The sequence below is a fragment of the Beta vulgaris genome, chromosome 3 (genome assembly GCF_026745355.1).
Source record: "Beta vulgaris subsp. vulgaris cultivar EL10 chromosome 3, EL10.2, whole genome shotgun sequence".
NCBI lineage: Eukaryota > Viridiplantae > Streptophyta > Magnoliopsida > Caryophyllales > Amaranthaceae > Beta > Beta vulgaris.
The window spans coordinates 4,064,370-4,089,525 of record NC_079204.1 but is presented as its reverse complement, the minus strand read 5'-3'; the positions used below and the strand labels follow the sequence as shown (position 1 = coordinate 4,089,525).

General features: G+C 37.4%; 3 protein-coding genes across 5 annotated transcripts; 1 reads left to right on the top strand and 2 right to left on the bottom strand.

The window, feature by feature from the left end:
• The first annotated feature begins 1,480 nt into the window (after nucleotides 1-1,480).
• On the top strand, nucleotides 1,481-7,024 carry LOC104888220 (protein FAR-RED IMPAIRED RESPONSE 1). Of its 2 annotated transcripts, none has more exons than XM_057393506.1 (3): nucleotides 1,481-1,831; nucleotides 3,545-6,385; nucleotides 6,473-7,024. In XM_057393506.1, exon 2 carries the CDS (start codon nucleotides 3,600-3,602, stop codon nucleotides 4,626-4,628), a length of 1,029 nt encoding a protein of 342 aa, XP_057249489.1. In that variant the 5' UTR covers nucleotides 1,481-1,831; nucleotides 3,545-3,599; the 3' UTR covers nucleotides 4,629-6,385; nucleotides 6,473-7,024. The 2 variants fall into 2 exon arrangements, with proteins under 2 accessions (XP_057249489.1, XP_010671418.1); XM_010673116.3 differs by having other exon boundaries at nucleotides 1,482-1,831; nucleotides 3,284-6,385.
• Nucleotides 7,025-7,105: 81 nt separating this feature from the next.
• On the bottom strand, nucleotides 7,106-13,311 carry LOC104888218 (uncharacterized). 2 transcript variants are annotated; one of them, XM_010673114.4, is made up of 9 exons: nucleotides 13,214-13,311; nucleotides 12,527-12,745; nucleotides 11,383-11,656; nucleotides 10,776-10,926; nucleotides 9,805-10,027; nucleotides 9,612-9,703; nucleotides 9,088-9,223; nucleotides 8,120-8,451; nucleotides 7,106-7,562 (listed from the first exon to the last, which is right to left on the bottom strand). In XM_010673114.4, the coding sequence occupies exons 2-9, from the start codon at nucleotides 12,742-12,744 to the stop codon at nucleotides 7,312-7,314; spliced, it is 1,677 nt and encodes a 558-aa protein (XP_010671416.1). In that variant the 5' UTR covers nucleotide 12,745; nucleotides 13,214-13,311; the 3' UTR covers nucleotides 7,106-7,311. The 2 variants fall into 2 exon arrangements, with proteins under 2 accessions (XP_010671416.1, XP_010671417.1); XM_010673115.4 differs by lacking the exon at nucleotides 13,214-13,311 and having other exon boundaries at nucleotides 11,383-11,549; nucleotides 12,527-12,694.
• Nucleotides 13,312-14,953: 1,642 nt separating this feature from the next.
• Nucleotides 14,954-16,594, bottom strand: LOC104888217 (protein MITOFERRINLIKE 1, chloroplastic). The gene has a single exon (XM_010673113.3). The coding sequence runs from the start codon at nucleotides 16,264-16,266 to the stop codon at nucleotides 15,052-15,054; it is 1,215 nt and encodes a 404-aa protein (XP_010671415.1). The 5' UTR covers nucleotides 16,267-16,594; the 3' UTR covers nucleotides 14,954-15,051.
• Nucleotides 16,595-25,156: the final 8,562 nt, after the last annotated feature.

Genomic DNA, 25,156 nt, shown 5'->3' with positions numbered 1-25,156 from the left:
ACTTTCACGGTCTATACAGAGGCTGCTATTGGAAGTTCATATACCCCTGGTTGCTTGGGGAGTTACATTCGGGATCCACAGGGTACCTGGGTGGTGGGCTTTTGCAAGCAAACTTATGCGGTCAGTGCTTTATTTGCCGAGATTCAAGCTATTAAGGAGGGATTGCAATTAGTATTAGCTAATGATATTAACAAATGTATTATATATTCGGGTTGCTTGTATGCCACCCAACTATTCACAAAGGAGGGGGAAGATCTTAACATGTTTACCAATATTATAAATGAGTGCAGGGAGCTTTTCCGAAGAATCCAGGAAGTGGAGATTAGGCATATCCCAAGAAGGCATAACAAGACGGCAGATATACTAGCTAAAGAAGCGCGTAGACTAGATGTTTGCATGAATGTAACTAATTGTTTGCCCCACCCTCCTAGTTTTTGCATGAGTGCTTACATCTCGGATTGTAATAACATTATTTAAGTTTATCTAGTTCCATTATTCACCAAAAAAAAAAATTCAGCTTGTTAAGCTTCAAACTCGAATAAACTTAAACGCACGCAAGTCGAGCTAACCACAATTCAAACTCAGCTTGACCATAAACCGCCCTAGACGCTACTAGTAATTTTAGGCAAGGAGCCCACAGATAGTAGGGGTGTTCACAAAAAACCGAAACCGAAATCCCGTATCGAAAAACCGGAAAACCGGTTAAAATGGACGGCAACCGAACCGGTAATTTTAGGATTGAACGGTTCGGTTACCGAACCGGTAAAAATAACGGTTAAACAGTACGGTTACGGTTATGATTTTTTATAAAACGGTCAACCGAAAAACTGGATAAATTTATTTATTATTATTATTATTTAATTTTTTATAATAATTATATTAATTAGTTTTTTTATTAAAGGCAGTTCTTGTATAGTGAGAAAACATAAGTCAGTGCCTAAGGGCTAAGAGGAGAGTAACAAAATGTAAAGCCCAAAGTCCTAAATAATGAAATATGAGGCAGTGATTTACTTGTAACTTCTTGTACTGCTGCTGTTTTTTTTTTTTTTTTTTTTTTTTTTTTTTTTTTTTTTTTTTTTTTTTTTAACTTCTCACTATGAACTAAATTTGTAATAGTTTAAGATTTTTGTGCTTGTTTTTTCTTAGAACTTTAAGATATATATTTCATTGTATCGTAATATTGTATTGTTTGGAATATTTTTAAAGATGATTGTCTTTTATAGATAATCTTGGTATTAATGGTATATTATTTATGTTGAGAAAAAATTGAAATCTAATATATAAAATTAGTAAACTGATTTGATATAACTTGAGTAACGGTTAATGGTTAACCGGAAAATCGTACCGAAAAACCGGTTAACCGTTTATGCGGTTACCGGTTTGAACGGTTATGGTTACGGTTCGCAAAAAATGGCGAACCGATACTTCCGGTTACGGTCCCGAAATTTTATTTCGGTACGGTTAACCACCCATGAACACCCCTAACAGATAGCGCCCAAGAGAGATAAAAAAAAGGGAAAAACTGTAGAAGTTGGTTCATAGATTGCCAATTTTCTAATCCAACCAAAAAGCTAGCCACCACTTACTTCAATGCTCCGCCTTCTGCGGTGGAATTTGGCTAAATTCTACTTCATCATCACAACCCTAATTTTACATTTTCCAGGTAAAATTTCTCCACTTGAAGCACTAACCAAATGAGATATGCAATTTAATGGAAATGGCTCTACTTCTCTACTCCACTCGCATGACATCAACTTGAAAAACTACTCATTTTGTCTTCCAATTCGCCTCGAAACCTGCAATTTTTGCGGTGGACGCCGATTTTGGGAAGGTAGGTTCATCCAATTATAATAATTTCGAAATTAATATAGTTTATTGAATTTGAAAATTATGTAATTCTGTTTTGCGTGATTATATCGATACTACAATGATGCATCATGGTCTAACAATCTAACGTCAATATGAAGTACATGATGTTTTTACATATAGATTGTTGCTTATGATTTATATTTTGGACTAGTTTGCTTATCGTTTACTTAAAAGAGTGTTTTGATGTAACAAAAATGTTGTTTCTGGTTTTACATATAGTATGCAGTATGCTCATTGGATGAAAAGTTGCTTAGAATATGAGTTATAATGTTGGCGTTTTCTTTTGCTTAAGTAATTGGATGAGAGTGGCGTAATAAATTGATTTGCAAAGGATTGTTTTTAAAGTTGGTTGAATTGATGTAAAATGCGAGTAGTATTAGATAAAGATTATACTGAGCTGTGATTGATGCATAGGTTTGCGGCGTAAATTAAGAATTATGTGTATTTTCATATTGTAGAGTGTATTGTTAGGAATATGTTTGTTACATGGAAGCGCAGAACGTTTCAGAATGTGGTATGGAAACGGGAACGCGGATCGCAACCTCTAGAGTAAACCGGATGGACTCCTAGACCACGTATCACGTACTACGTTCCCGGTATCAATGGTTTGAACTAGTTACATATGGCATAAAAATGTTAATTGCTCTTGAAGATCAGATTCTTGTATATATTACTTGTTGCTTACGGCCTTTAGAGTATGATGCCGCATAAGTATTGTGGTGAGAATGATAATAGGATTTGAATTAGCTACTGGTTCAATTCAGATACGATTTTTAAACGAGAGATTATAAGGTTGATGTATAATTCAAGTAATATGTTAGTAGATTTAGGCGTAACGACTTTGCATAGGATTTAGACATTCCTTGCGTTCGAGCAATTATTATGATCCTATCTAGCAATAAGCTATTCAATGTGGAAAATATAACTCATAGTTTATATATGCTTTGAGATTCCCACCACTCATCACAATAATATGACACAAAACACAATGTGCTATGCTGAAGATGCTCAATTTCTTCTTCTAGTTCAGCCTTCAATTTTAACTTGTTGCTTACAATAACAAGGACCGGGTAAGGTTTGTTTAAGTTTTAAAGCTTTGTGTTTAGTCCTCACTACTCATCGCATTGCTATTACAGCTATTAAAGTAAGCTATTTTTTTTTTAGTTTACACCTATTTTTGAGCTTGCTACGTTACATGCAAAATTTGCTGTGCAAGGATTTATGCTTTTTGAGATTTGTTTTAATACATGAGCGTGGGAAACAAAGGGTTTAATAGTTGTTGTTTTCAACGTCAAAGTATAGTTTATATTCATGAGCATGTTATTGTTCTGCTTGATGTATCGTGTCGTTACAATGTATTTTTTTCAATAAGAATCTAATGTTGGTTAGCCTGTGTTTTGTTTCCTAAATGCAGATATACTATGATTTACGTATAGTTGTTCAGATAGCGCATATTTTTAATTCCCTGATTGGACATTTGTGCATGCACAAGTTTTTTTGGTACGAGTTAGTATTCCTCGGTATATGTATCTATGAAAAGTGTAGGTAATATGGTAAGTATGCTGATGTGGTAATAGCGATGGATGTTGGGGGAAGTGGGAGTGTGGTAGGCATATTCCAAGGATTGGATGGTGTCCTTACTGAAAATGAAGGTGCTAATGACATTAGCCCTCAGGATGCTGGCAATTTGAGTGATCAAAAGGGAAAGTGGGACAAGCTGCAATCAGCTAATGGCAATAGAACGAGATGAGGATATAACTCCGAGGAGTACGGTGGACAATGATATGTGTACGCAGTGTAGTAACGTTGGGTCATTGCAGCCGCCTAGTGTAGGGATGATATTTCTAACTTGGGAGGCCGCTGATAATTATTTTCATACATATGGGAAGCAACAAGGTTTTTGGGTAATAATGCCTTCGGCGACCCACAGTGGGTTGCATAGGAGGCGAAAAATAAATGTAATTTGGAAGTGTGAATGTGCTGAGAAGCCAAACATTAATAGGAATAGGAGACAGAACAAGGATGCACACAAGGCTGGATTGCAAGTGAGTGATGAAGTTGGTGCAGAATCAATCAGAGTTGCAACAAGTCGGAGGCTAAGGAAGTCCAAAAAATGTGAATGCCCAGCAATGATGTATGCTAGTGTCAATGGTGATGGGGAATGGGTTGTTTGGAAGACTGTGTTAGAGCACAAAAACCACAATGCAACGCCTGGTGAATGGAAGCAAGCTTCACTGCATATCCAGGCTACACTAAAGCCACATTTGCGAAGGAGTTCTGCAAATGAAGTTGACGTCGGTTTATTGGTTTCTCAAAGTCATGATGAGAGGGATGGGTTTGATGAGGAGATGCCAACTTTTGATTCTGACATGCGTAACAAGAATGCAAGGGATAAGAGATTAAAGATTTTGGATGGGGATGCTAATGCACTGATGAAACACTTTCAGATGATGTGCATGGACAATCAGAACTTTTATCATTCGTCCAGGCTTGATGAATTGGAAAAGTTACAGGATGTGGTATGGATTGATGCATGGTGTAGGGCTGCATACGTAGAATTTGGTGACATTGTATGCTTCGATACAACATATTTGATTGATGGTCATGATTTGCCACTTGCAAACTTTGTCGGGGTAAATCATCATGGGCAAATGATATTGTTGGGTTGTGCTTTGGTTTCCCTTGACGATGTGGAGACTTTTGAGTGGGTATTTTCATCTTGGTTGGTTTGGTTGGCATGGCCAGCAAGGCACCAATAGGAATTCTAACTGATGAAACGGCAACAATGAGCAAAGCATTAGAAAAAGTCATGCCAGATACAAAACATAAGTGGTTCCTATGGCATATATTGCTAAAGATACCAAAGAAATTGGGTATGTATCAGGAAAATGATGCTATGACGGCAGCGTTGAGGGATGTCATATGTGACTCTTTCAGCGGAGATGAGTTTGAGCGACGGTGGAAGATTGTAATTGACCAATATGGGCTTGTTGAAAATGCCTGGCTCACCAGATTGTATGAAAATCGGTTTATGTGGGTGCCAATATACAATAAGGATACCTTTTGGGCATGACTGATCAGTAATGGAAGGATTGGAAGCATGCCCAGTTTCTTTGATGGTTACATTGGCAAGAACACGAGGCTATGCGAGTTCGTTGACAAATATTGTTATGTGATGGAGAAGCGGGTAGAAACTGAGAAGGAAGCTGACGCTAATTGTGCAAAGTTGAGTGAGTTGGCAACAGAATTTTCGGCCGAGCAAGTTTTCCAGAAGCTGTACACAGATGCTAAATTCATGGAGGTTTAAGATGAGTGCAAGAGGGTGTTGTACTGTAATGGTCTTGGGGAGCAGCAGTTGTCAGGAAGCTTAGTTATGCACAGAATTGAAGATAAAGTGACATATAAGGGTTCAGGTGACCGTAGGAAGTCTGCACCCAGCATAGGAAACTTTATGAGGTCACATTTGACACAAAAACGAATGATGTTTGGTGTGACTGTAAGATGTTTGAGAATGCTGGTATATTGTGTAGACATTCAGTCAGGGTTTGGGATTTGCACTACGTGCTTGAAGTACCGCGGAAGTACATCTTAGATAGATGGCGGAAAGACCTTCCAAGGAAGCATAACCGAGTTATCGTTGCGTACCACAATCCATCAAAGACAGAGGAGGTGAAGAACTTTGACAGGATGATGGTCGGCTTTGAACCCGTGGCTGTTAATGCCATGGGGAACAAGGTAGCAGAGGCTGTTGTAATGGAATGTATCGTGATGGCAGATATAAGGGTTACAGATGTTTTGAGCATGCAACATGTTGATACTTCTTCCCAATGTACAGTGGGGCACATATCCTCTGACACTAATATATCCATATAGGTGCCCAGCCTACAGCTGCCAAACCCAGGGGGACTGTGTTGGGAGTTCCTGTACGGGAGAATGTCACTCCCCGTCTCCCCCGGTGTTCAAAGCAGGCCGTACAATCACCCCTCATATACATAATGGAAAATGCAGCAGTTCTGCTGTGTAAGGACTAAGGATCCCATCAAGAAATCCCTTAGCAAGGGGAGAATGAGTATGAGCCGATATATGAAAGTAGAGTTCCAACCACGTCAATGACATTTGTGCCAGCAATGGCGGACATAGAGGGGAAAACAATGCATTGAGGTGTCTCTACCCAATTGGCTGGGGCTGGGTATGTATGGCATTTACTTGTCTTATAAACTTGGTGTGGACGATAATGCTTTCCTTGAATCAGCCTACAAAAGTAGTCTTTTTTCTGTTGGGATCCTGCTATATGTGAATAGTTACTTTCCATATAGTAGCTGAATGTTGGCATAAACATTCTGTCGGGGCATATATCGACAAGCAGGGGGAGGTTGGATATATCATAGGGCCAATGACTACCGTTACAAAAATTCCACCCTTCGATGTGAGTGAAGATTGATGAAGTGTTCTGTAATTGGCCTGACCAATAGCAGTGACTTCTGCTATAATCTTCGTCTGCTGTCCGTATGTCGAGGTTTGTTTTATTGTTTGTGAATATTCTAAATTATGCTGGGAACTCGTTTCTGTTTGGTGCTCTGACAATAACAGCTACTGTGATCAGGTGGCTGTCCTGCTTGCTAATCTCAAGTTCCGTGGACGTTGAAAGATCATCATCAGCACAGAAATGGCGTGTGTTTTGCTTGATTTTGTTTTGTTAATTCATCAATTGTCTCACTGCAACTCTGCAAGTCTGCAAATTGAGATTTGTACCCTAAAGCAAATTGTCCTCATTGTAACTTGCAACATAAGCTCTCTTTTTTTGTGCAATTTAGAGTCTGTTATGTTCAACTTATTTTGTCTCATCTTATAAGATCTTGCAAAATCTTATCTGATCTGATCTTATTTTTTTATGAAATGAATGAAGATAAGTTAACAGAATATCTTATCTTATAAGATCTTATATAAGTTAAAATAAATTGAACAGGACGAACCCTTAGAAGTCAGCTCTAATCTTGGTTTCTTTTGGACTGGTCTAGGCATGCTAAAATAGTATTCCATTGTTGCAAAATGTTTATGGAAGCTGTAACTCTTCACTGATTTTCTTTTTGTTGTAGGAGGGAGTAGGGAGAGTATTTTTCAATTGTTTCTTATTATAACACATACATTTCCCTTTACCTAACCTCTCTACTCTAGTATTGCCTGTGTGGTCGAGTTAATGGATTTTTGATCTAGTAAGACACTTCTCCTTACTTGCTTATAAAGAAAATAACTAAATACTCTATTAACACATGATCTCGCAAATTACATCAAGTGAAATTATCTGAATAAATTAAGCAAATGCATTTAAATATGTACATTTTTATCCGCCAAAATTGACTATGTCATATCCTATCTTCTCATGAATAATCTGAACATAAATACAATTCTACAAAAAATACAATCTCAAAGAGAAAAGTGAACCTAATATTGAACTTTATGCCTAGACTTGTCCCTTAGAACAGATAATCTTCTCTGTACAGGAAACTTCTCTTGCTTCCTCCCTAATTTATCCAAGTAAAACAAAATTTTCTTCAGAGTTAGCGTTACTTCTTCACTTTCATTCCCAAACTCTTTCTCTTGAATCTTGAGCACCCTCTTCAGCAGCTCAAGCAGTTCATCGTCATCCTCCCCTAATCTCGTCCGTATTGAGACTAAGCAGTCAAGAGCCTCCCCTACAATACCAGAATCATCAAAGGCACAATAAAAGTGAAAGGAACGCACATCCTGATTAATAACAAATTGAAATGAGCAATATAAAGAACTTTGCAAGAAGCTTTTCTTTGTTTTTGTTTTCACGTGTATAGGGAGCCGCAAGGCCAGTGTTGTACATGGGATTCGATCCCAGGTCAAGGATACCACACCTACATGACTTAGCCAACTAAGGCCTGTTCAAGTTACATGTAGATTTACTGAAATATACTTTCAAGATTAAAATTGTTTTTTGTCGATTTAAGTGATTTTTACAGACTAAAATATATTCTTATTGATTGAAACTGATTATCACCGATTAATGCTAATTTATACTGATTTTTGCTGATTCGTGATTTCTTCGATTCATTTTCAGTTATGCAAGAATTTTTTAGTATACATGGCTTTTCTGATCTACAGCTGCAGCAGCACAAAAACCACACGAAAGCAAGGTAACTGATAGACATATCATCTACAAGTGAATCACATGAAAGCAAAACATTTGCTACTTTGTAATCCAAGTGGAGAGAAGAGAACTTACCAACTGGAAGGGATTCTTCTCCATATGCTGCTTCACGGATGCGCAAAACTTCAATGGCAAGCCTTTCAGCCTCTTTATCCCGCCTTAAGTTGAATAGGGTAACTGCGAGGTGCAGCATAGGAAAGGTGATGGATGGATCATCGGGGCTAACAGACTTGAGCATAACCCGCAAAGATATTCTCAGCAAACGCTCCGCTTCGGCATAATTTTTTGAGAAAGAATAGGAGGTTGCAAGGTTTATATAATGGGTGGCCAAGCTAGGATGATCTTTTCCTTTATACTTCTCTGTGATCACCAAGCACTCATCCAACAATTCTCGGCCTTCATTACCTCTGGAGAACCATCAAAGTAATGTAGCAACAAATCATTAAGAGCTGAGTTGCCATATATACACAACTACTGTGCACATGAAAAGACTTATCTACCGTTGCAATTGAACAAATCAAAATCATCTAACAAAGGATATACGTACAGAAGCTATATATATTGAGAGTCTCTATTAGCAGAAATTGAAGTTATCGCTTTGAAGCAATTTCTGACTTGATACTGCCATCATTGTGATTTTGGTTCAAGAGAAAAGTAGGTGATGTTAGTTAGTGCTCCAAAGTTACTGGAGAAGAAAAAAACAAAGTTGTTACTTGCTAGTGCCTGGTTACATTCCTAAATAATTGTGGTTTAGGATTAGCTCTTTGTTTCAGTTATTTGGAAATGAGCAAGCGTATTTAGGCCTCTTTATTCAGTGAAACAATTAAAGCAAGTTCTTTTCACATTGGTTTCCTTCTATCACATGCACGGCTACTTGCTTCTAGTATGTAGAGATGAGGCAGTGTGCCTATCTCTCTTAAAAATTATGCTTTCCTCTTGCCTACTTTATTGAATTCCTCCGACAGGTTACCCTAAAGTCAAATGCACAAAACCAAAGATAGGATATCTATATCAAGCTTCTGACGTTGCAAATGCAATTGTACCTTCCAACTATGTGAAGTAATTCAGCTAAATCAAGCCTCATCTTCTCCATAATATCGTCATCCAATGCCATATATCTCGAATCTCTAATGACTTGAAGAGCTTTTCTATATAGGTGAATGGCTTCATCTGCATTTCCTGTAGGAAACAACACAAAGAGAGCCTTTTTTCAGAAAAATGTTCCATTCGAAGAAGCTTGTGTTCTGAAGAATTGATTTGGCACTAGGAGCGTGACAATATGGTCACATGGTAGTATAAATAAGAGTATCAATAAGGGATATAAGGGAAATTTTTTAAAATTCAAATCCCTAAATTTAGAAAAGGCCTATTAGTTTGGGAAGACCTGGAATAGATATGGTGGCTTTTTATTTAGCGAAGAGAAATCATTTCGGAAAGTTTGAGTAGTACTCTATTTAAGCTTCAATTACACAGCCGTCAGAGGAAATGAATTTTCAAAAAGCATATATAGTTATATACTAGTATGTATGTTAAACTATGATGCCATAGAACAGGCCAATGCACCAACCTTGAGCACATTTGACATGGGCAAGGGATATAAGAGCCATGCCAACCCTTCCATCCGTTTCTCCATGTAACCCTGAATATATATTCAAAATCCTGCAAATTATGGAAGAGTTGGAGCCTAGTATGAGTGACTGAACTATCTGATCCAATTACCCTTAAATACCAACAACACAAAGTAAAATATGTAACACAACCTGGTAAAAGTAGTTTCCGCTTCATTAGGCTTGCCTTGACTGAGTAGGAGATTGCCAAGGCCAGATAAAGGTAACACAAGGTCAGCGCTATCAATACCATGACTCGACTCCACAATGGTAATCACACGTTGGTAGATTTCAACAGCTTCAGCAGCTCTTCCAGCTGAACCAAGATGGTTAGCCAGTCCCAACAGTGGCGTGACAAGAAAGATACTGTCCTTGCCTATTAAGGACATTCGCAAAGATGAGATTAGCTACTGCTCTTTTCAGCTAACCAATGGTTGGTTCTATAATCAAATACCAAATGAAACGCTATTTATATTTTCTCATGGTAATTGAAGGTTATTAAATTAAGATCATTTTCTACTTTATTTGTTTTTCAACTATTTAGAAGTCTATCAATCACAGCAACAAAAGATGATACCGAAATGAAAAAGATAAAAAAAGGAAGTCAGCTTCATAGAGAAAACGTTTTTGTGTAAAAAAACAGAAACTGAAACAAATAGAACACTAACTTTTTACATTATGGTATTATGGTCTTGTTATGACTAAGGAAAGATCTCCGTCATCCATTTCAAATGCATATCCCATTTTTGCTCAACAAGATAATGCAAATCCACGAGGAGTGATATCAAAAAAATTCGTTAGAGAGAATTGGCATCATAAAACATCTTTTCAATTAGGTTTTCTTTATTTGTTATTTGCTTTAAAGCACAATTCAAACAGAAATAAGTAAACTGTAATTTTCACAAAGAACATAATATTAGGAAGGCAGTAATTGCTCCCAAGAATTTCATGAGAAACCAAAGCCTTCTCGATGAAGATATGGATAAGTTTGTTATGACTATCCTTTAAAAAAAAATCATCCTCTGATAGAAAAAGGCTTGGAATAAGCAAGCTAGAATTAAAGATTGGGCATTAAGAAACAAAATGTGGAAAAATATATTAAAGAAGTTAAGAATCAAACTTACCGTGTAACTTCTCCAATACTTTTAGAGCCCTTTGATACATAACCATTGATTTCTCGGACTTTCCCAATGAAGTATACATGCTTCCCATGTGTAAAAGTACTGAATCTAGGAGCATTTCATCATCATCCAAACAATCAATAATCTTGTTCATCTGCCCAATCAAGTAAACAAATTGCAGCAACATAGATAAGATAAATATTTTTGCAGCACAGGTTGCGCCTTAAGAAAAAATTGTATAACTTCATGAATTTTCAACAACATTAAGTCCTATCAGTAAACTAAATTGGCCATTGAGACACTCCAGAGTCCAGATCATAGAGAAGTACAGCTGAATTGATCTGTCTTACTATTATTGGTGAGTTTCATATCAATTGAGTTTGAAAAGAAGTCTACATAAAAAAGTCTGTGTTGCTATAAAACAAGTATTTCTTTTTTTTTTAAAAGAGAAAACAAGTATTTCTTTGTGAGACAGTGTACAAGATAATCATTGTCTTGGGAGATCTACCTTTTTAGCTAGCTAGATATTAATACAAACATATTAGATTCAGATCGGAAAACTAAACTACGCAACTCAGGTAATTTGCAAAACAGAAATCCAAGAGTTTACCACATCTAATAATGATTCAACCATCTCCGGGTCGCCAAGAGCTACATATCCCAAAGAAATAATATCAAGAATTGCTGCTTCTTCAATGCCTGAATATCCTGCATTCAACTGCTCTTTCACTGCTTGATAATTTGCTTCAAGTATATCTCTGGCATCACTTCTCTTCCCTGTTGAAATTAAAGTTTTGACTTCATCAAATAACTCTTGGAGTTGCTTCTCAAAATCATTCGCAGTGTGAAAGGAGTGACTTGAGCTATCAAGCAAGGTGTCAGACCTGCCAAAGATACATATTAAAAAAGTGACTACGCCATTTCCTATATCTGCACTCTAGGTCGCCTAGTGTCAATAATTGACAAGAATTTTCAGGATGCTTCAATTCTTCAGAACTAACAAAGATAGTTTCACAGAAGTACAAGTAAAGAAGACGTAGTGGGACTAGGTCACTAGAGAGGATACAGAACCATTCATCAATGTCAAGTGTCAACTCTCATAGGAAGTTCCACAAGCAAAAAGGGTTAAGTGTAAACAAAACCTTCTGCTCAATAAGTGACTTGTTTTACCAATTGATTGGTAACTAGTAGGTTTCCAGCTCTGAGTTGCAGACAAAAATCTGCTAATAAATAACTAGAATGAGATAACACTGCTGTCATTTGGAAGTCTACATCAAAAGACTGGGGCGGTTGTTATATAGAACCAAGCAGTCATTTGAGGTTCACACATGCCATTCTGAATCTTCCTATCATGTTTGGTTCGGATAGTATCACCAAAAAAAAAAAAAAAACACTGACATGAAATGCTCAAGCCAAAGCAACACTATATCACTACTATGGGAGTCATAGCCTCATTAGGCGTTACAGCTTTCACATTACAGTCTTTGTTTAGTGGAGTTGCTCTGGTAACATATATGACATCAAAATGCTTTTTCAATGTAATACTCCTTTTGTATCACTCAACTAAAGAGTGCCTCCCACAAAACTGCCATCCACTTTCCTTTATTCCCAAACATTATATACATAAATCATAATCCATCATATTACAAATCAATCAACATTACTATGTTAAATTCATTTCTTGCACAACTTAGAATACATCACAATTGAACAAGTCACAACCAACGAGTACAAAACTCTAGCAAAACACCTACCTTTGGAAATGTCGAACAGTAGGACCGCGGCCATTTCCTAGTTCAGTACCATCATATACTATTGGTGATCCAAACTTTACACAAACCCTTGAAGAGTGTAGGCATACAATGGTAAGACGAGGCACCACATAAAGCTTAACCTCGTGTTTCGGGTGCTGGTAATGGATGGGGAAGCATGCCAAAGAGTTCAAATTGAAACGAAAACATACATTATTCATCCTGCATATTCAACATTGCATTTATTCAGTTTCTTCTATAAAAACACAGGAACAATCAGCTAATGAATTATGAGCAAAAACAACGCTCAGAAATACAAATACATAAAAGCAAACAAATCAAATTAGCATAAACTGGGATATGGGTATTAGAATAAAATTACATTTAATTGAAGGCATTAAATTTTCTTTCACAATTATGAAAATAAAAAAATATAATTAGTGCTTTGTATGTGTGGTTTTGAGAACAGAATAAGAGAATACCCATGGAATTAACAACTTCTCTAACATGACAAATTACCATTAACAGTAGCTTAAAAGGGAATCAAATTGCAAAAATTCAGCTCAACAAATTGAAGAAAGTTTCTACCTTTAAAGTTTTTTTTTAAAAAAAAAAGCAACAAAATTGAGTTAAGAAGAAACAATTTAGAGAACCAAACTATAAGTATCTGTGAGGGAGAGAGAGAGAAACCTGTGAGTAAAACCATGGAAATAGAGAAGCACAACAAGGGATGAAAGCGAGAAGAGAGAGATAATCAAGTAAGATACACCAAAATTTTCTCTGTAAACATTTCAAGACCCAAAATACTATCACATTTGGGCTTTGGCCCATTTATGCACACCCAAGAGGCCAAGACTGGTAGGGGTGATCAAGATCAACATTAACCCAACCCGGCCAAAAAATAACAGGTGTTGGGTATGAAATTTTGCCCCGAGATTTGGGCCCATCCCGAACTTATTTTTGGGCAAAAAAGAAATCTTTAGACCATTCAAATTTGAAAAACATTGGTTCAGGGCCTGTTATATTCGGCATAAAACAGCTCAGCTGAACTGAACTGAAATGAATAGTGATATGTGAGAGTAAAAGTATTGTTTGAAGTTGAACTGAATTGAACTGGACTGAAAATAGGTTGGGGAGAACATATATACCTTTAGTCTGAAATAAGGGGTTTTGGTGCGGAAAAATTGTCCCAGACTTTGGACTGCTCTGCAACGGGCTACTCTTTTGGGCACAGCCCGACCAGACTCATGATCACCTCTACCAAAGAAATTATGAGTAGGATAGCTAGAGGTGACAAATTGATACTTAAGGTCACATTTTTGGTCAATTAGTTATTAGGGGTCATAATCAACTAAATTATGTGATGAGTTATTTGGTTTAAGGATTAAATGTAGTTGGGTTATATATGGGTTTATTTAATTAGTTTATTAAGTTTAATATATTTCTTGTCGGCCAATAAATTTTTGGGTTAACTGATCAATATACTATGCATAAACTTCAAACTTTTGGAGAAACGTTGAAAATGTCATCATATATGCTTATATATTTAAGGCGTTGGTATAAGACAGTTAGTGAACATTTCAATATTACATAGGTTATGCTTTTAAGATTTATTAGAGCCTTATACTCAACTTTTGAACTAATGTATCAATTGTCATATTGACTAGTAGCTAAGCAACTATTGATCCTTTGGCCAATTATCTCATGATAATGACCTCATCTGATGAAAAAAAAGTTCATACATGTATTACATAGGTATAGATGGAAGTTAGTACACAGTACATAAAATTTGTCATATACTGTTTCAGCCCACTACTTGATTTTCTCAATTACTATAATTATACATATCCAATATGAAAGCAATTGGTGTAAAATTAGGGTAATTAAGGGAATCAAGCATCAATCACAAGGATTGGGCAAAAAAATTAGTCTACCCAATTTCATACTACAAAACCCTAATTTACATAAGCATGACATTTACCTTGATTTTGCTGATGAAGTTTCTTCTACTTGGTGGATACTCGAAATTTAATTTGTTACATAATGAAAACTCTAACCTAATTTTTGTTGAATTAGTGTGAATTTGCCAATTTTTAAAGCTTCATTATTCTTCGTCTACATTGGCATAGGTAGGAGCAAGAAGAATTCGAGGGAATTTGGGGAATCATCTTGAGTATTGATATCTTTAATTAAATAGCACTTGTAAAATGTTCCCTCTATTTCCTTTTAATTGTTACAGTTTCACTTTTACATTTGTTAATGTCGTAGATGTTAATGAAAATATAGACGAGTTCTAACAAAATCTCACATTATATATTTTTTTTCTTGTCTTTAAATCAAATTAAAAACAGGCCGGTAAAAATAAAGTATGAGACGATGCCAAAATACAACAATATACCATAATGAACTTTTTTTAGAGCATGTAAAAGTTTGATATTCTAAAAATACGCATTCAACAGGTCTAAGACGATCCAACATAATTGAGGGTAGGCAAACTATATATCCTCCCAAATTAGAAATCTCTATATTTAAGAAGGATCCAAAGTCATCATCTCTTTATTAGACTGATGATATTTATGCTTAAGATACTGATCCAAAATAGCAACTCTAGCAGTCTCAAATGCAAAATAACCAATTGCAGAAAAACAAGCACTATGAACAACTCTAGCTCCCATTCCTCTAGTAAAACCAACCAAACCTTCCTCCATTAAAATCTGCTTAATTGTTGCACTAACTCCACTATTCATAACACCAAAAACAACATCCTTACTATTATTATTAACAACCAACCCTTGAAATTGTGTCATCAACCTTGTTTTAACAACATCTAATGGTGTTGTCAACGTTGCCGAAATCGCCCCCGCCATTGCTCCACAGCAAACACTCTCCAATGGTGTCAACTTTTCCTTATTCCTTATGATCATAACAGCAGTTTTAAGCCATTCGAACGACGAATAACTCAAAACTCCTGCAGGTAAGTTCCTTAACAATGTAGCTGAATAACCAGTATATAGCCCTAAAACACCATCTTTTTGCAAGATTTGTAGTAAAATTTCTAACGATTTTCCCTTTGCACCAGCTTGCATTCTTTGTGTTATTAGTTCTTTAGGTACCATAATTGCAGAAGATACAATACTACCCATTACAGAAGCAGTAGGTGGGATTAACAAACAAGGGTATTTCTCAAATTTTGATAAGAATGATTTTCCAAGTTCACAAGTTCCAAATAATAAAGCAGAAGAGAAAGTTGATCCTACAATAACAGCTGATATTCCACTATAAAACCCTGAAATCCCTTTAGTTTGGAAGGTCTTAACAATGGCGTCGAGGGTATTTTTGTAAACTTGACTAGCTCCTTTTGTTTGAAGCTTTGTTTTGATGGTGTCAAGTGGGTGAAGGCAGAAGTAAGTGAAAGCACCAGCTGATCCTCCAGCGCACGCACCAATAAGGGCACGTTCGAAGACCGAGAGGTTAGTCTTATTAGTGATCATGGTGGATTTTGGTGAAATATGAGAGGTTGATGATGTTTGAAGTTTGAGTTTCATGGACATGGAGGTACATAGGAAAGAGGAAGAAGATGAAGATAGATTAAAAATGGCGGATTTTCGAGGTTTCGAGGTGATGAGAATGGAGTTGAGGTTAGAGAAAAGGTTGTTAAAATGGTGATGAGAGGTTGAGTTGAGTTGTAATGGTTGTAGTGAAGGGAGAAGAGATGTTGATGAGGAGGATGTTGGAGTTTCCATGTTTGGTTGAGTTTTTGGCTTTTTGAGTTTGTCAACGTTGAGTTTATGTATATAGGGAGTGTTTGGACACTTGAATTATTAGTGTTAGTATTTGGGAAGAACGTGGTGATCGATGCCGTGATTCATGCTTTCTCAAATTAAATGAAATTGTGGAAAGATGTAAGCAAGAAGGATTTCACTCTAAGAGCATGAGCCACGAGGGAAGTTTATGGAATAATCAATGATACATAGTGGATGGTTAGTGCATTTACATAAATATATAGATAAATAGATAGATATAGATGTGATATCGCATTTATAGGTTTAGGGGTGTTCATAAAAAACTGAAACCTCCCCTAAAAAAAAAAAAAAAAAACTGAAACCGAAAAATCGTACTGAAATACCGAAGAATCAGTCTAAATGGGTGGTTACCGTAACGATAAAAAAGTTTCAACGGTACGGTTACCGAACCGATAAAATTAACGGTTGAACAATGCAGTTACGGTGATAATTTTTGAGTGAATGGTTAACCGAAATACCGAAATATTATTTTTCTCTATTTAATTGTTGTGATATCGCATACATAGATTGATACTTTAGCCCTTTTGTTAAGGAAAAGTCATTCATTCATTTGAAATCATGCAACATCTACGGTAGAAATCAAAAACCTGACATATACATATCAAATAATTGAAATGAAATTATAATTATAATATGGCAAAACCACGATCGTTGAGTAGATTTAGCACTTAAGAGAAGTCTATCTTTCCCATCGTTGTCTGATGCAGCCTTTTGAGAGTGTCTATCGATTTAATGTAATTATGAACTGGATTTGATTCAACTGATTATAAATAAAGAACTGACATTTGTTGTAGCCTCGCACAATAACTTCTAATCAACAAAACAACATTCAACTTAATACTATAGATTTTGGATCTATACCCACACAATAAACCATCTAACAAATAAAACCACCATGATAAACATGAGGAGACTAGATCACAACAAAGAGGGACAAACTAACTCTTTAAAGTGCATAAAAGCTACCACAAGGATGGAGAGCAGCTCTCATAAATATATACTCATTTATGGATATTTTAGCATCTAAGAGGATTGCATTCATACACCAAAAACATTTGATATAAGTACTTGTTATCACTGCCTTGATAATTAAGTTACCAAGATCATTATATATGGAACTAATGGAAGCTAAGCGATTATGTCCAAATTAATTAGTATTTGTTACCTTCTCAAACGATCCCAATAAATCTTCTTATTCAAACTTATCATCAACTCATTATAAAAGGGGATGCAATTGGGCTTGTTATGGTGTATTATACAGAGAATATTTTTGCAATGGCCATCCACAAGCTTCATCTTGCAACTTTGGTCTACTTTCTCTTAAGTCTAACATGGGCTCTTGCAATGAGGCCAACATCATATGATGTTATTAAGGTAAGTGACTAAGTGGAGTTAGTCCCTAACACGGAAAATTATTAGGTGTACTTAAATCCATATGCTACGTGCAATCGTGATGATTTTGATAAATGCTACTCAGTTATATGGTAAATGGGCTGCTATGTGCAAATGTGAATCAAGTTAATTAAGCATATAAAAAGGGGTGAAATACTTCTTTCACCTACAATAATGTAGTTATATCAATTGAGAATAACACATATGGTGTATTTAATAAATTTTGATAACATTTTGCTTTTGACTATTAAAATCTTATATGCTGCATATATATCAACTTATCAATATATACTTGTAACGAGACGGATTTGTTGTTACATCACTTGAGAACATATTCTAAACACGATCTAGATTGATATGATTTGATTAACAAATTCTTTTGCTTAATCTCTATAGAAATAGAGCTCACATTTATCATCTAATCTTGATATTATTAGCATATAATTGTCGTTTAAGTTCTTCATTGTGAAATACAGAATCATGCTAGAATGAGTTCAAATACAAGTCTATATAGTGGATCAGTAGTTTGTGGAAGTGCACCAGAAGGAGAAACAGTACAATTAACTTGCCCAAGTGGTGCCACAATATCTCATATTCACATTTGCTAGCTTTGGTAATCCAATTGGTTCTTGTGGCTCTTTTTCTAGAGGCACATGTGACTCCCCTATCAGTCTACCTCTTGTTCAGAAGGTAAAATTCAAATTTCGCCTTATTTTTTTCCGTTAGAGTGTGTTTGGTTGGGAGGAAAGTATTTTTCATGATAACTGTTTCCACACATTTCTCTGTTTGGTTTGGATCAGATCAGGCTCGGAAAAATATGGTTGAAATTCATTATCCAAGGGTGGAAAATAATTTTCCCTAAGGAGGGAAGTCATACTTACCCCAATCCTATTAAACAATAACACAACACAGATAAATGAAAATAGATTCAAAAGAAAGTTACTTTCCTTGCAATCAAACAAAGGAAAATCAATGTAAAATTGAGTTTCCCTCTAAAAAAATGATTTTCATAAAAGACACTTTTCGTTGGAAAAATCTTCCGTCCAACCAAACACACTCGTAATGTCAAATATTAGAATATGTACATTTATGTAGGTGCACAACCATTGAAACACAATCCAGTAATAAGGAGTTAGAGAAGTTATATACTTATAACTCTTCAACATTCTGCATCTATATTGATTGGATGCAATTTCTTAGATGTTCTTAAGAAGACTGTTTTCCCTCACATGAATAAGTCATGTAACCAAGAAGAGTTGGCTCAAGTGGTAAGCAACTTGATGTCGCTTAAGGGAGGTCTCGAGTTTGAACCTCACCGTATGCATAACCTTTTGTTGGGAGACTCACCCACCAAAGCCAGGTGTGCAACCCGGGTCAGACTCGGATGTAGTCGGACCAAAGCTCCGGTAAACCGGGTGCGCAACCAAAAAAAAAAAGTCATGTAACCTTCTTGGCTTCTTATATGAGAGTGAACAACAAATTTCCCGGAAAAAAATAGACTAGCTCACTAACTGATGATGGTCAATGCATGTTCAATACTCATCTCCTCCTAGTCCTAACAATTAGGAGTTTTATGTTTAATAGACTTTGGATATATTTAGGAAAGTGTTTAGGTGGTTTCTTAATTTGTATATAGGTTATACAGTTTAGGCAAGTTAGGTTGTATTTGTTAGAATATGTAAATATTCTGTATACTTTGTATTTCCTTAGTTTGTTAAGTGTATTATTAGTTTCCTTAATTATAGCTAATCAGTTACAATGTATAGCTAGTATATATCTTTAGGATGTATTTTGGAAATGATCAAGGAATTACATTATCTCCTTCTATCATGGTATCAGATTTCTAGGGCAACTTTCCTCTCTTTTTCTTTTTCTGTTCTTCCGATGTGCCCTAGCCTCCGCCCACCATTCTCAGCCGGCCGACCACCATGACTGGCGGCTCTTCTTCATCTTCTTCTTTTCACCCCGCTCTTGCGGTTTCTAATATCAAAAACATTATTCCTATTACTCTTGCTATGGAGAATGTGCAATATTCTACTTGGGCGGAACTCTTTAAGATCCATGCACGTTCTACGCAAGTTATTCATCATATCATTCCTCCCGAATCCGGCACCACCACCCCTACTACGGACGCGGACAAAGCATTATGGACCACCCTTGATGCTACGGTATTGAAGTGGATTTATGCCACAATTTCTGAGGACCTTCTCAATACCATCCTTGAACCGGATTCCACTGCCAAGGAGGCATGGGATCGACTCCGGGACATTTTTCAGGACAACAAAACATCTCGTGCCGTTACCCTTGAGCAGGAATTTTCCAACACTAATATGGAGGATTTTCCCAATGCATCTGCGTATTGCCAACGTCTTAAAATGTTGGCGGATCAACTTAAAAATGTAGGTGCTCCTGTTTCGAATAATAGACTTGTATTGCAAATGGTTGCGGGATTAACCGAGGCTTATAATGGTGTTGGTACATTGTTACGACAACGTGATCCTCTTCCTCTTTTCTATCAAGCCCGGTCCATGCTCGTGTTAGAAGAAGCTGGGTTATCTAAAAAGGCTTCCATGAATTCATCCACCTCTGCCTTGGTGGTGACTTCCCCGGAGGAGTCTTCTTTACCTCCTCATACTCAGTCCAAAGGCGGGAAAAAGGGCCAAAATCGGCACCCACAACATCAAAACCGGACCCACGGTGGTCGTGGCGGCTCCGGCGGGGGGTCCGGGGGTGGTCGGAACGCCGGCAGGGGTGGCCGTGGCTCCGGCCGGTCGTCTGGGCAGCAACCTCCGTCCGGCCAGTGGGGTCCGCATAGTGTCTTCCCGTGGCCAGCAGCTCATGGTTGGAGTTGGCCTCCCCCTTGGGCCACTCCACCATGCCCCTATCCTACATCTCAGTGGGCCAGGCCCACATATTCACCCAGGCCTCCGGTTCAGCAGGGACAGCAGCAGGGAGTCTTGGGCAGCAGGCCCCAAGCTTACTATATGGACAATTCCACACCCACGGACATAGAGGCTGCCATGCACACACTTGGGCTCACTCCTCCAGATCAAAATTGGTATATGGACACGGGTGCCACCTCTCATATGACTGCCACTTCAGGTAATCTCTCGTCTTATTTTAATATGAGCAAAAATAATGGAATTGTTGTCGGAAATGGTTCAAGTATTCCAATTCGTGGTTATGGTGACACTGTTTTGCCTACTCCCCACCCTCCTTTATCCCTTAAAAATGTCCTTCATGCGCCCCAACTCATTAAAAATTTAGTCTCTGTTCGCAAATTTACGACTGATAATAATGTGACTGTTGAATTTGATCCTTTTGGGTTTTCTGTGAAGGACTTCCAGACGGGGATGCCCCTAATGAGATGTGAGAGTCAAGGTGCCTTATATCCCCTCACCACTGCCACCCATCCTCACTCTAGTTTTGCTGCTCTTGCACCTTCCCTATGGCATGATCGGTTGGGTCATCCGGGTGCTCCTGTTTTTGCTTCTCTTCAGCGCAATAATTTTATTGATTGTAATAAACATGATGGTTCTAGTGTTTGTTATTCTTGTCCCCTTGGAAAACAAATTAAGTTGCCATTTGTTTCTTCTAGTTCTAGTACATGTATGCCTTTTGATATAGTTCATTGTGATCTTTGGACATCTCCCGTTTTGAGTTCTATGGGTCATCGTTTCTATCTTGTTGTGTTGGATGATTTTACTAATTTTGTATGGACGTTTCCATTATCTAAAAAGTCACAAGTGTTTTCTACCTTTTTACACTTTCGTGCCTACATCCGCACTCAATTTGAACGGGACATTAAAAACATCCAATGTGATAATGGTAGGGAATTTGATAATGCTCCATTTTGGGATTTTTGCAAACAACATGGTTTATCTTTCCGTCTATCTTGTCCATATTCCTCATCTCAAAATGGTAAAGCTGAAAGGAAAATACGGACCATTAATAATGTTGTTCGTACTCTTCTTGCTCATGCTTCCTTACCCTCTACTTTTTGGCATCATGCTCTCCAAATGGCCACTTATCTTCTAAACATTCTTCCTAATAAGAAAAATGTCACATCTTCCCCCCTCCAACTTCTGTTTCACAAAGAACCCTCCTACTCTCATCTACGAGTTTTTGGTTGTTTATGTTTCCCTCTCTATCCATCCACCACCATTAATAAACTCCAAGCTCGTTCTACCCCTTGCGTGTTTTTGGGTTTTCCATCTCATCATAGGGGATATAAGTGCTATGATTTATCATCTCGGAAAATTATTATCAGTCGTAATGTGATTTTTAATGAGCAAACATTTCCTTTTGCCAACTTACATAAAACGTCTGCCCATACTTATGAGTTCCTAGATGACACTCTACCTCCCTATGTGTTAGATCATTGGGCCAACCTCACTCCCCAGCCCACTAATCCCCTCCAACACGCCATTCCTTCCCCCCTTTCTGCTGGACCTCCACAAAACAGCCCCCCTCCTGCTGGGCCCCCGCCAACTCCCTCCCCAGCCCGCGTGTCCCCAGCGCTCCAATTTTCCCCATCTGGGCCATCCCCTCCCGGCCCAGCGAGCTCGCTTCAGCCCTCTTCTCCCTCCACTGTCAGCCCACAACCGACCCATCTTCCAAAACAGCCTCCTTCCCTTTCCTCTCATGGCCACCGACCCATTACGAGAAGCCAACATGGTATCCATAAACCCAATAAGAAATATGCCTTACTTACCCATGTTGATCGGTCTCCCCTTCCTAAAAATCCCGTGTCGGCCCTCCGTGACCCGAATTGGAAACTTGCTATGGATGATGAATTTAATGCTCTTATTAAGAATGAGACGTGGGAGTTGGTGCCCCGTCCATCTAATGCTAATATTATTCGGTCTATGTGGATTTTTGCTCATAAAGAGAAATCTGACGGTACTTTTGAGAGATATAAAGCTCGTCTTGTAGGTGATGGGAAAACTCAACAGGTGGGCATTGATTGTGGTGAGACTTTTAGTCCCGTGGTCAAACCGGCCACCATCCGCACTGTTCTTAGCTTGGCTCTGTCTAAGTCTTGGCCTCTTCATCAACTGGATGTTAAAAACGCCTTCCTTCATGGCCAGCTTCATGAAACAGTGTATATGCATCAACCTATGGGCTATCGGGATTCCAGATATCCCAATCATGTGTGTCTGCTGAAGAAATCTTTATATGGGCTTAAGCAAGCTCCTCGGGCTTGGTATCGCCGTTTTGCTGACTATGTTTCCAAGATTGGTTTCTGCAACAGCACATCTGATAACTCTTTATTCATCTACCGCCGAGGTAATGCCACTGCATATCTGCTTCTGTATGTTGATGATATTATTCTCACTGCATCCTCCCCTGCTTTGCGCAAGTCCATTATTCATTTACTTAGCACTGAGTTTGCTATGAAGGACTTGGGTCCTTTGAGTTATTTTCTGGGGATTGCTGTCTCTCGTCATGCAGGTGGTTTGTTCTTGTCTCAGCGTAAGTACGCTGAAGAAATCATTGAACGGGCAGGGATGTCTGCCTGTAAACCCTCTCCGACTCCGGTTGACACCAAACAGAAATTGAGTGCTCATGCTGAGGCACCATGTCCTGACCCTTCTCTATACCGGAGCCTAGCAGGGGCATTGCAATATCTCACATTTACACGTCCAGACATCTCATATGCTGTACAACAGGTGTGCTTATTCATGCATGCTCCTATGGAGGAGCATATGACAGCGTTAAAACGCATTGTGCGGTATATCAAGGGAACAATTGATAATGGATTACACCTATATCCATCTTCTGTTTCGAAACTGATTTCCTATACGGATGCTGATTGGGGTGGATGTCCTGATACTCGACGATCTACATCTGGCTATTGTGTATTTTTGGGTGATAATCTCTTGTCATGGTCTTCTAAACGACAAGCCACTCTTTCTCGGTCTAGTGCAGAATCTGAATATCGAGGAGTCGCTAATGTGGTTTCTGAGTCCTGTTGGTTACGTAATCTGCTGCTAGAACTTCATTGTCCTATTCGTACTGCTACATTGGTTTATTGTGACAACATTAGTGCCATATACTTGTCCGGTAATCCAGTCCAACACCAGCGCACCAAGCATATCGAGATGGATATTCATTTTGTTCGTGAGAAAGTAGCTCGAGGCGAGGTTCGTGTGTTGCATGTTCCATCCCGTTACCAGATAGCGGATATTTTCACTAAAGGGCTTCCATTGATTTTATTTGAGGATTTCCGGGACAGTCTTAGCGTACGACCTCCTCCCGCTTCGACTGCGGGGGTGTGTTAGAATATGTAAATATTCTGTATACTTTGTATTTCCTTAGTTTGTTAAGTGTATTATTAGTTTCCTTAATTATAGCTAATCAGTTACAATGTATAGCTAGTATATATCTTTAGGATGTATTTTGGAATATGTATATATGTTCATTGTTTCTAATCAAAGTTGCGTCATTTACTCAAAACTTAACATGCTATCGCAACCCTTATCTCAATTAGATAAACTTTTTCATATCTTACTAATATAATATTAATTTTTCTAGAACTTATCCTATGACATCTAACAATTCTCTTTATAATCCATTTATTTTCTCTCATCCAATGCTCATTATTACACGTGTAAATTTTGTAATCCCTATGTTTATATACATCATATAAATTTATAACTAGTTATTAGGCCTGCGCTATGCTCCGGATACGAAAAAATTCATTTATTAATATAATACTTTATGATAATAACACTAAATACAATTTAGTCTAGTGGTCAAGACTTTAGTATATGTACTTGAGGTCTCGGGATCAAACTCCTATACTATGCAATTTATAAATTTTTTTATTGTACGTCTTTTAATATATTTGTATAGATAATAACGCTTCCTACATAGATACATATGTTTCAACCATATTTGAAAATGGCAGGTATGTCTTGGTAGGCAAAGCTGCAGTTTCAGTGCCTCAGAAGCTGAATTTGGATCTATTCCTTGTGAAGGACCCAAGAGACTTGCTATTGAAGTTATTTGCTAAGTTCTTCTATTTGGCAAAACTACATATTCTTATATATTCACAAATCAAACTCTATTTGAGCATCTAAGCTTGTACAATGTGATTTTGGATTGTTGGAGAAAACAAAAAATGGTTTGAAATTACTTCCTCCGTTTCTAAATAAGTGCAACACTTCTTGTTTTCACGTTTGCCAATGCATTATTTTAATCATTAATATCTTTAATTATCAATAAGTATAAATTATAAAAAGTTGATATTAAAAAAATTCACATTCAGACGAATCTAACAAGATCTCACATGACTATGTTTTTTCTAAAATGTAAATCACCAAAGCTAATTAAAATTTAAACTGTGACTAGTAAACACTATGCAAATGTTGCACTTATTTAGAAACGGATGAAGTATTTCATTATATTGTCCTTATTACGTTTTTATTCCCCT